Raw genomic sequence first — 12714 nt, forward strand, 5'->3', positions numbered from 1 at the left:
AAGACAAGGAGGTGGGCGAAGACACGGGATGGGTGAAGACAAGGGGATGTGTGAAGACAAGGGGATGTGTGAAGACAAGGGGTGGGTGAAGACAAGGGGTGGTGAAAACACGGGGATGTGTGAAGAGAAATGGATAGGTGAAGACTAGGGATGTGTGAAGACACGGGATGGGTGAAAACACATGGATGTGTGAAGACATGGGGATGTGTGAAGACAAGGGATGGTGAAAACAATGGTGGTGGGTGAAGTCAAGGGATGAATTCAAGGGGGTTCATAAAGTCAAGGGGATAGGTACAAACAAAGGAATAGGTGAAGACAAGGTGATAGCTGAAGTCAAGGGATCTTGAAGACAAGGGCTTTGCAACATCTGTCTGGTTCCATCCTAATGGCCCATCTACCCTGACATCTGTCTGACTCCATCCTAATGGTCCATTTACCCTGACATCTGTCTGACTCTATCCTAATGATCCATCTACCCTGACATCTGTCTGACTCTATCCTTATGATCCATCTACCCTGACATCTGTCTGACTCCATCCTCCTGGTCCATCTACCCTGACATCTGTCTGACTCCATCCTAATGGTCCATTTACCCTGACATCTGTCTGACTCTATCCTAATGATCCATCTACCCTGACATCTGTCTGACTCTATCCTTATGATCCATCTACCCTGACATCTGTCTGACTCCATCCTAATGGTCCATCTACCCTGACATCTGTCTGACTCTATCCTAATGATCCATCTACCCTGACATCTGTCTGACTCCATCCTACTGGTTCATCTACACCGACATCTGTCTGACTCGATCCTATAGTCCATCTACCCTGACATCTGTCTGACTCCATCCTACTGGTCCATCTACCCTGACATCTGTCTGACTCCATCCTACTGGTCCATCTACCCTGACATCTGTCTGACTCCATCCTAATGGTCCATCTACCCTGACATCTGTCTGACTCTATCCAAATGGCCCATCTACCCTGACATCTGTCTGACTCCATCCTACTGGTCCATTTACCCTGACATCTGTCTGACTCCATCCTACTGGTCCATCTACCCTGACATCTGTCTGACTCCATCCTACTGGTCCATCTACCCTGACATCTGTCTGACTCCATCCTACTGGTCCATTTACCCTGACATCTGTCTGACTCCATCCTAATGGTCCATCTACCCTGACATCTGTCTGACTCCATCCTACTGGTCCATCTACCCTGACATCTGTCTGACTCCATCCTACTGGTCCATCTACACTGACATCTGTCTGACTCTATCCTAATGGTCCATCTACCCTGACATCTGTCTGACTCCATCCTACTGGTCCATTTACCCTGACATCTGTCTGACTCTATCCTAATGGTCCATCTACCCTGACATCTGTCTGACTCTATCCTACTGGTCCATCTACCCTGACATCTGTCTGACTCCATCCTACTGGTCCATCTACCCTGACATCTGTCTGACTCCATCCTACTGGTCCATTTACCCTGACATCTGTCTGACTCCATCCTACTGGTCCATCTACCCTGACATCTGTCTAACACCATCCTACTGGTCCATCTACCCTGACATCTGTCTGACTCCATCCTACTGGTCCATTTACCCTGACATCTGTCTGACTCTAGCCTAATGGTCCATCTACCCTGACATCTGTCTGACTCTATCCTACTTGTCCATCTACCCTGACATCTGTCTGACTCCATCCTACTGGTCCATCTACCCTGACATCTGTCTGACTCCATCCTACTGGTCCATCTACCCTGACATCTGTCTGACTCCATCCTAATGGTCCATCTACCCTGACATCTGTCTGACTCCATCCTACTGGTCCATCTACCCTGACATCTGTCTGACTCCATCCTACTGGTCTATCTACCCTGACATCTGTCTGACTCCATCCTAATGGTCCATCTACCCTGACATCTGTCTGACTCCATCCTACTGGTCCATCTACCCTGACATCTGTCTGACTCCATCCTACTGGTTCATCTACACCGACATCTGTCTGACTCCATCCTAATGGTCCATCTACCCTGACAACTGTCTGACTCTATCCTACTGGTTCATCTACACCGACATCTGTCTGACTCCATCCTAATGGTCCATCTACCCTGACATCTGTCTGACTCCATCCTAATGGTCCATCTACCCAGACATCTGTCTGACTCCATCCTACTGGTCTATCTGCCTTGACATCTGTCTGACTCCATCCTTATGATCCATCTACCCTGACATCTGTCTGACTCTATCCTAATGGTCCATCTACCCTGACATCTGTCTGACTCTATCCTTATGATTCATCTACACTGACATCTGTCTGACTCCATCCTACTGGTCCATCTGCCCTGATATCTGTCTGACTCCATCCTACTGGTCTTTCTGCCTTGACATCTGTCTGACTCCATCCTTATGATCCATCTACCCTGACATCTGTCTGACTCCATCCTTATGGTTCATTTTTTTCTCCAAAATAAGTGTCCTGACATGGCTTATGCTCCAAGCTAATAGTTCTAAACTAAGGACTGTGGGGCTCTAAACCTAGGATTCACCTTCTCTAATATTTGTTTAGCTCTATCTCGTCTACTAGCCTGAACATTAAGTACCCTATTTTGCTACATGTTAACGTCATGGTTAGTCTGGCGCCATATAAGTTGAGTTCGAGGTGACTGTCGATATGTTCTTGTTATTATAATAGCACTGTGATTTGACAAGTACCTCCACCATCTTACAACCTAGAGTTCCTTGTAATATTCGAACTGATCACACAGCCGAACATGTTCGCGGATTGCTTGATGCTTGAGATGGCTTGGGAAGTTGTAACGGAGCTGAGGGAGGTTACTTGATATATAATAGAAATGATTTCTGAATGGATACCTACGTTTCCATTCAAACAATGTGTATTTTGGGTCAAAATATACGACAAAGTAAATCATTAACAATACGGCATCTATTACGTCTGTCGATGCTGTCGATATCGATATTAACTATTGCTTTTTTAGCTTGCCATGGATGTATTGCACGAACAACTGCGGCGCATCGATGGTTCGATTGATCGCCACATCCCAACATAGAACCTTGACCGTGACACATTTGCCTTACCGTCGGGAAAACCCTCAGTTTTGCGTTAATACTACATGGGTATTCCCATAATAATCACAAACACCTGTCAGTAAACGTTATAAAAATTTATTAAAAATCAATAGTTTGATGTTTATGTACATGTATGTATTCACAACACAAGGTCTCGTTCCGATGTTGCTGTAGCGGTGATGTAGAGTAACTAGCATATCGTTCCCATGTTGCTGTAGCGGTGATGTAGAGTAACTAACATATCGTTCCCATGTTGCTGTAGCATTGATGTAGAGTAACTAACATATCATTCCGATTTTGCTGTAGCATTGGTGTAGAGTAACTAACATATCGTTCCCATGTTGCTGTAGCGGTGATGTAGAGTAACTAACATTTCGTTCCCATGTTGCTGTAACGGTGATGTAGAGTAACTAACATATCGTTCCCATGTTGCTGTAGCGGTGATGTAGAGTAACTAACATATCGTTGCCATGTTGCTGTAGCGATGATGTAGAGTAACTAACATATCTTTCCCATGTTGCTGTAGCGTTGATGTAGAGTAACTAACATATCGTTCCCATGTTGCTGTAGCGATGATGTAGAGTAACTAACATATCTTTCCCATGTTGCTGTAGCGTTGATGTAGAGTAACTAACATATCGTTCCCATGTTGCTGTAGCGGTGATGTAGAGTAACTAACATATCGTTCCCATGTTGCTGTAGCGGTGATGTAGAGTAACTAACGTATCGTTCCCATGTTGCTGTAGCGTTGATGTATAGTTACTAACATATCGTTCCCATGTTGCTGTAGCGTTGATGTATAGTTACTAACATATCGTTCCCATGCTGCTGTAGCGGTGATGTATAGTTACTTACATATCGTTCCCATGCTGCTGTAGCGTTTATGTATAGTTACTAACATATCGTTCCCATGTTGCTGTAGCGTTGATGTATAGTTACTAACATATCGTTCCCATGTTGCTGTAGCGGTGATGTATAGTTACTAACATATCGTTCCCATGTTGCTGTAGTGTTGATGTAGAGTAACTAACATATCGTTCCCATGTTGCTGTAGCGTTGATGTAGAGTAACTAACATATCATTCCCATGTTGCTGTAGCGGTGATGTAGAGTAACTAACATATCATTCCCATGTTGCTGTAGCGATTATGTAGAGTAACTAACATATCATTCCCATGTTGCTGTAGCGATGATGTGGAGTAACTAACATATCGTTCCCATGTTGTTGTAACGGTGATGTATAGTTACTAACATATTGTTCCCTTGTTGCTGTAGCGTTGATGTAGAGTAACTAACATATCTTTCCCATGTTGCTGTAGCATTGGTGTAGAGTAACTAACATATCGTTCCCATGTTGCTGTACCGATGATGTAGAGTAACTAACATATCGTTCCCATGTTGCTGTAACGGTGATGTAGAGTAACTAACATATCGTTCCCTTGTTGCTGTAGCGTTAATGTAGAGTAACTAACATATCGTTCCGGTGTTGCTGTAGCGGTGATGTAGAGTAACTAACATATCGTTCCCATGTTGCTGTAGCGATGATGTAGAGTAACTAACATATCATTCCGGTGTTGCTGTAGCGGTGATGTAGAGTAACTTACATATCGTTCCCATGTTGCTGTAGCGTTGATGTAGAGTAACTAACATATCGTTCCATGTTGCTGTAACGGTGATGTAGAGTAACTAACATATCGTTCCCTTGTTGCTGTAGCGTTGATGTAGAGTAACTAACATATCGTTCCCATGTTGCTGTAGCGGTGATGTAGAGTAACTAACATATCGTTCCCTTGTTGCTGTAGCGGTGATGTAGAGTAACTAACATATCGTTCCCATGTTGCTGTAGCGATGATGAAGAGTAACCAACATATCGTTCCCATGTTGCTGTAGCGGTGATGTAGAGTAACTAACATATCGTTCCCATGTTGCTGTAGCGGTGATGTAGAGTAACTAACATATCGTTCCGGTGTTGCTGTAGCGGTGATGTAGAGTAACTAACATATCTTTCCCATGTCTAGCTTTGATGTAGAGTAACTAACATATCGTTCCCATGTTGCTGGAGTGTTGATGTAGAGTAACTAACATATCGTTCCCATGTTGCTGGAGTGTTGATGTAGAGTAACTAAATTATCGTTCCCATGTTGCTGTAGCGTTGATTAAGTAACTAACATATCGTTCCCATGTTGCTGTAGCGATGATGTAGAGTAACTAACATATCGTTCCCATGTTGCTGTAACGGTGATGTAGAGTAACTAATATATCGTTCCCATGTTGCTGTAGCGGTGATGTAGAGTAACTAACACAAAGCCACGGAGTAGTGCAGAGGTGGCCAGCGAGAATAGCAGTTTTATTCTTACATATGTACATTCATACTGGTCAAATTAAGATGTTTGAATATCTTTTTCTGAAACTAGTACTGTAAATGTGCATGCCCTTAGTGACTGAATAGCTGCACGTTCGGCTCAGTGAAAGTCTTGTAGCACTATAGCATCATCAGAGTATCACAAGCAGAGTGTGTCGTCACGTGATCACGACCCCCTTGTGCAAAACCCCGCCTGTCTGCTGCTCTATCAGTGACGGCCAAAGGAAGCATTGAATGTCGTCACGATCGGCGTTTGATGTATGGAATCGGGTGTGGGAATCGGCAGAGAAGGAGCGGCTGTCGTACACGATGATGTAGGAAGGGTTGAGGACGGACAACCCCCACGAAAGGCGGACACACTCCCGGATGTAGTCGACCAGCACTGGACAGTCCTTGAGACAGGGATAGTCGTACAGGGTGGCGTAGATCTGCGTGCATACATCCTGTCATGACAAAGGGGAATGCATTATTGCATCGCACCAGAAAAGAGATGGTTTCAGACCAACTAGAGTAACATCTAGTCTCCGAAATGAATATATGTTACAGAAAAGAACGTTGTTAAATTAGTTCAATACAATTTGATAAAAAGTAGCCCAGAGACTCTCTTCACTTTTAGATGAAACTAACTGCATTAATCTAGACTTGCCAACTAATATAGACTTGCATGGGCGATATTGGATATATTTGTTCCAGGGTCTGTACGACAGACCATATCCAAGCATGCACCCTGGCTTATCAAGTGCATTATAGCTCAGTTCTGTTACGATAAATACACAATTGTCAAACATATTTCTATGTACATATATCATTCAATGTTTTAAGGACTAATATATAAAATCGTATAATAAAACCATTCCCAAAAACATTACTAGTATTACCATGGCTTGTAGGACAAACTCCATCACCCCAACCCCCTTTATCTAGGTCAGTGATTCCATTGTCTTCAACTATGTCAACTGCTGTAGCTATATTCAGTCTAATCTTCTGAAACATTGCAACTTTGATTATAAATGAATGCTTTATTCAGTAAATAGGCCAGCGCCACCGGCCCTTTTCACAGTGAAAGCACAAACGGTTTGACTTTGATTACGATAAGAATGTGTTTACATAGTGTACCAACCTGCACACATTTACATAAGTCAAATCTGTCAGCTGACTGGCTGAGGTAGTAATCTAGGTGGCGTTCCAAGTCACGTGACAAGGGGTCGACGTCACCGGAAGCTGCATCGGGAGTGGGGATATTGAGCATCTGGTGCAGTTTCTGTTTAAGATCTTGCAAGGATTGTTGAACTGCCCGGAAGGCTAACTGGAAAACAAAGGAATTGTTTTCACTTTCTTGACCGACTTGTTTGAGAGGCATTTATAAGTTTGAGTACCGAGGAAGGAGAAGACACATGGATGAACAAGTTCTTTATTACATTTAGTAGCGACGTTTCAGTGTTGGTTCTAACATAGGCTCCCTTACAGTTCAAAACATGCTTCTCCACTCCCCTGTAACCACACCCCAATCTATGTAACTGCATAAACTCTACCTCATACTTATCCATACTCTGTACTTCACTTGCTTCATAGACCGCCTCCGTTCTCTAGTGATAGAACAGCCGTGCGGAGAGCGGAATGTCCGGGGTTCGATTTTCGGCCGCGTCAAACCAAAAAGCGTTAATATATGGTACTTGTTACCCTGGCGGGCGCTCGGCGTTTTACAGCAAAAACAAAGACTGGTCGGCTCGGAGTCAGTTCACTGTGTCTGCTAAGGGAATTCGTGTGTAACTGCGGCATAGTAGCCACACACACACACACACACACACACACACACACACACACACACACACACACACACAGGCATGTCGCTATATAAGTGCAATAATCTTGGACACGGTGTCAGAACCTACACTGAAACGTCGCTCCTAATAGTAACAAAGAAGTTGTTCATCCATATATCTTATCCTTACTTTCTTGACCTCCTTATAAAACTTAAATTTGTAAAGAAAATAGTCGATAATTTTGTTTGAGATATGTATTATTTTTCCATCTTAGTTGGAACACGAGGTAGATAATGTAACATAAACGCCAAACGGGCAGGTGTTTGAACTTCTTCAATAACAACTTCCGCAGGAAGAGGCATATTAGCTAATTAGATGTAAAGTACTTAAATACGCCCATTTCCACGGTGTGCCTGTACATGACTTGTTGTTGTAAAACAAACTTGGCTCACTCAAAAGGTTCAGCAACCATTGGCCCTTGTTTACTTGTCAGTCTACGCTAATGCCTTGATGTTGGAATAATTAATTGCTTGACTATGTGTAACAATGTACAGTCACTCGGTTTCCTAATTGGACGTACATGGTTCCTATCAATTACTGGGAAACGAAAACACAAGTTATTGAGACTCCAGTCCAGGAATATCTGTATGGGCGGGACGACATAGCCCTACAGCACAATTGGGCAGGTCATTGTAGTTTTACAACTAGACAAGAAAGAAAGAGAATTTATGGATGTCAACTAAACTTTCTCTTCTTTATGTGTATCGCTTCTAAATGCCATTCAAAGACTAGACAATAAACACAGTAAATTCCTGCTATATTATTACAACTTCCAACAGGATCTGCTGAACCTAAAACAAACATTTATAGAATGAAACCTAGCAAATTGTAACCTCATGTTAAAATGTACCAGCCACTCTTACCACGATCACAGAGAAGAGGATCTTCATCTTGAGGACGTCGAGGTCGCCCAACTGCGTGAAGCTGTTGAGGGCGTCCATGGCGTCCACGCGGCCGTCAGTGTACAGGTTCCCATACTGTCTGATCAGCTCAGTGGGGCGTTTACCACTGCCAAGGTTGATATTTTCAAAGCTGCCGGCGTTCACAGTGAACTGCTTGTGAACCTGATCTGACAATCTGGACACAAGAACATAAATAGTGAGTTGGGTTAAACGCCGTTTGGATCAGTATTTCAGATAGATCGTGGCCTACTAGATTGATGTGAGAGAAACGTGACAGATGCTTACCACTATAGTAAAACAGAAAAACCAGAGATCATAATCGGGGATACACTGGGATTCGAACCCATAGGCCAAGTAGACAAAGGCAGCTAGGGGACGCAGTTCGAAATAGGAAAAACAGTTGGACCTCAACAAAAGTTAACAGGACGGCGCCATGGACATAAAGTAAGTGGGTGAATATGGTTCACAGTCGCTTTCAGCAATATCCCAGCAATATCACGGCGGGGGATACCAGAAATGGGCTTCACACATTGTACCCATGTGGGGAGCCCATGAAGATCCGGGTTAGAATAGATCTTCAGCAACCCATGCTTGCCGTAAAAGGCGACTAACGGGATCGGGTGGTCAGGCTTGCTGACTTGGCTGATGCATGTCATCGATCCCAATTGCATGAATCGATGCTCATGATGTCAATCAATGGATTATCTGTTCAAGAGTTCATCATTATTTATAGACTTCCGTCATGTAGATGGAATTTTGCTGAGTGCTGCGTTAAACAACAAACAAATCTAAACACCATGTGGGGAATCGAACACGGGACTTCTGCGTGACAAACGTACGCTTTAACCACTAGCCTACCACACAGCTAATCAGGAACTGATTACATTTAGTTTCGTTAAAATACTAAAGTCTCCATGAAAAATTACTTTCAAACTTTCAACAAGCCATAGCCTGCGACGTCATTCATTGACATGGTCGCATGAATAGGACAAAGTTAACGGTGGTACGTGTTATTGTACCTTTCTTTCAACTGAACTTCTCTTGTCTCCAACTTGTGTATTTGATCTTGTGCTTCTGACAATTCAAGGCGCAGTCGCTCGACTTGACGTTGCAGAGCTGACACGTCGCCTGACGTCGTGTCACGTGACATGTTTCCGTTAGACCTGACCTCATGTTCAGCGCCACCAGATGAAAATGACGTCATCATGTCCACTGAATAGTATGAGGGCGTGGTGGTGCTGTGAGTGATGTTGCCGCTACTGGCGTTGCTGTAAGGCTGCCAGCGGTAATGCCCTGTAGCATCAGTAAAAGAACGCTTGCACTCAAAACGTAAGTTGAGATACGATTAAATGTTACATGACTAAAATACATAAACAGATCAATAAATTAGTGACATAATCTGACATACTTTGAAAACGGCTATCAAGAATCACAACATGAAAGCATTATAACACATTAACCTCTGAGTTACAATAAAATAAATATATAACGTGAGTGGTGTTTACGATGACACTTGCTGATAACCCAGCCGCGCATGTGGGGGGCGAACTGACATACTTTCAAACATACTGAACAAACTCACAGATATCACAAGAGCTCGCTGATTTCAAAAACAAGTGTTGACGACACAAGCGTAACTACTCATACCTCATAAATCCACCCTCGCCATCCTGTGTGTATCCACCTATATAGTTAAACACTGCACTGACCTGTTGGAAGACTGGGTAGCGCACCGCTCCTCTGTGGCGAGCTCTCGACACTGCCATTTCCTGCAGGCCCTGTACCGACACCTACCAAAGTAAAAGAATCGTATTTCCCTAGTGTTTCTATGGTAACTCTTGACCTGACATAATACCCCTACACCCATCTGAAGTAATAGCAGTTCACGCTCGTCATGAATGAATTTCCCTTCACTTTTCTCAGATAATAAATGCAAGGTCGCGGCGTGTTAGAAGACTGAGTAATTAGAAGAAATGTACACACAAGTGAGCTTATCTGTGTCCAGACGGTGTACATCACACAGCATGAAGGGTCAGTGTGACCCACGACAGATGAGGTTACATTCAAGTTGACGATAATTTTTAATGGGAAAATTTATTTTGTTTGGATAACTTCAATGGACAATGCTTGAGCGGTTTTAATGTTTGTCCCGACCTCTAGTATTGAATCAGTCTCGTTATTCCTAGAGGTTTGAAGTTCATACTTACTAGCAGCGGCAATAATTAAGCACGATTTGAAACAAGAGAAATCGCCAAGTATAACTATTTCACATGGACATGATCTAGTACCTTGCCTGGTGTTAATGAATACGGGGTAAATCTAGTACCCTGCTTGGTGTTCATGAATATGGAGTAGAACTAGTACCTTGCTTGGTGTTCATGAATACGGAGTAGAACTAGTACCCTGCCTGGTGTTCATGAATACGGAGTAGAACTAGTACCCTGCTTGGTGTTAATGAATACAGGGTAGACCTAGTACCCTGCTTGGTGTTAATGAATACAGGGTAGACCTAATACCCTGCCTGGTGTTCATGAATACGGGGTAAATCTAGTACCCTGCCTGGTGTTCATGAATACGGGCTAGAACTAGTACCCTGCCTGGTGTTCATGAATACGGAGTAGAACTCGTACCCTGCCTGGTGGTAATGAATACAGGGTTGACTTTGTACCCTGCTTGGCGTTCATGAATACGGGGTAGACCTAGTACCCTGCTTGGTGTTCATGAATACGGGGTAGACCTAGTACCCTGCCTGGTGTTTATGAATACGGAGTAGACCTAGTACCCTGCCTGGTGTTCATGAATACGGGGTAGACCTAGTACCCTGCTTGGTGTTCATGAATACGGAGTAGACCTAGTACACTGCCTGGTGTTAATGAATACAAGGTAGACCTAGTACCCTGCTTGACGTTCATGAATACGGAGTAGAACTAGTACCCTGCTTGGTGTTCATGAATACGGAGAAGACCTTGTACGCTGCTTGGTGTTCATGAATATGGGGTTGAACTAGTACCCTGCCTGGTGTTCATGAATACGGGGTAGAACTAGTACCCTGCTTGGTGTTCATGAATACGGGCTAGAACTAGTACCCTGCTTGGTGTTCATGAATACGGAGAAGACCTAGCACCCTGCTTGGTGTTCATGAATACGGAGAAGACCTAGTACCCTGCTTGGTGTTCATGAATACGGAGAAGACCTAGTACCCTGCCTGGTGTTCATGAATACGGGCTAGAACTAGTACCCTGCCTGGTGTTCATGAATACGGGCTAGAACTAGTACCCTGCTTGGTGTTCATGAATACGGAGAAGACCTAGCACCCTGCTTGGTGTTCATGAATACGGAGAAGACCTAGCACCCTGCTTGGTGTTCATTAATACAGGGTAGACCTAGTACCCTGCTTGGTGTTCATGAATACGGGGGAGAACTAGTACCCTGCTTGGTGTTCATGAATACGGAGAAGACCTAGTACCCTGCCTGGTGTTCATGAATACGGAGAAGACCTAGTACCCTGCCTGGTGTTCATGAATACGGAGTAGAACTAGTACCCTGCCTGGTGTTCATGAATACGGGTAAAATCTAGTACTCGCTTGGTGTTCATGAATACGGAGTAGACCTAGTACCCTAGCTGCCTGGTGTTCATGAATACGGAGTAGAACTAGTACCCTGCCTGGTGTTAATGAATACGGGGACAATCTAGTACTCGCTTGGTGTTCATGAATACGGAGTAGACCTAGTACCCTGCCTGATGTTCATGAATACGGAGTAGAACTAGTACCCTGCCTGGTGTTCATGAATACGGAGAAGACCTAGTACCCTGCTTGGTGTTCATGAATACGGGGTAGACTAGTACCCTGCCTAGTGTGCAAGAATACGGGGTAGAACTAGTACCCTGCCTGGTGTTCATGAATACAGGGTAGACTAGTACCCTGCTTGGAGTTCATGAATACGGGGTAGAACTAGTACCCTGCCTGGTGTTCATGAATACGGAGCAGAACTAGTACCCTGCCTGGTGTTAATGAATACTGGGTAGACCTAGTACCCTGCTTGGCGTTCATGAATACGGAGTAGAACTAGTACCCTGCCTGGTGTTCATGAATACGGAGAAGACCTAGTACCCTGCTCGGTGTTCATGAATACGGGGTAGAACTAGTAACCTGCTTGGTGTTCATGAATACGGGGTAGACTAGTTCCCTGCCTAGTGTTCAAGAATACGGGGTAGAACTAGTACCCTGCTTGGTGTTCATGAATACGGAGTAAATTTAGTACCCTGCCTGGTGTTCATGAATACGGGGTAAATCTAGTACCCTGCTTGGTGTTCATGAATACAGGGTTGACCTAGTACCCTGCCTGGTGTTCATGAATACGGAGTAGAATTAGTACCCTGCTTGGTGTTCATGAATACGGAGAAGACCTAGTACCCTGCTTGGTGTTCATGAATACAGGGTAGACCTAGTACCCTGCTTGATGTTCATGAATAAAGGGTAGACCTAGTACCCTGCCTGGTGTTCATGAATATGGAGAAGACCTAGTACCCTGCC

The 12714-nt window shown here is 44.0% G+C and overlaps 1 protein-coding gene across 1 annotated transcript in view; it reads right to left on the minus strand.

The window, feature by feature from the left end:
• Positions 1-3173: 3173 nt before the first annotated feature.
• Positions 3174-12714, minus strand: part of LOC124116143 — a 39380-nt gene continuing 29839 nt past the window's right edge. Inside the window, exons 3-7 of the mRNA XM_046477367.2 lie at positions 9889-9969; positions 9199-9472; positions 8141-8354; positions 6575-6760; positions 3174-5897 (exon numbers count right to left, since the gene is read on the minus strand). Coding sequence (XP_046333323.1) covers positions 5613-5897; positions 6575-6760; positions 8141-8354; positions 9199-9472; positions 9889-9969 — 1040 coding nt within the window. The 3' untranslated portion in view covers positions 3174-5612. The remainder of the gene's footprint in view (positions 5898-6574; positions 6761-8140; positions 8355-9198; positions 9473-9888; positions 9970-12714) is intronic.

Source organism: Haliotis rufescens, unplaced genomic scaffold (assembly GCF_023055435.1).
Source record: "Haliotis rufescens isolate VD_foot unplaced genomic scaffold, xgHalRufe1.0.p SCAF_12, whole genome shotgun sequence".
Lineage (NCBI taxonomy): Eukaryota > Metazoa > Mollusca > Gastropoda > Lepetellida > Haliotidae > Haliotis > Haliotis rufescens.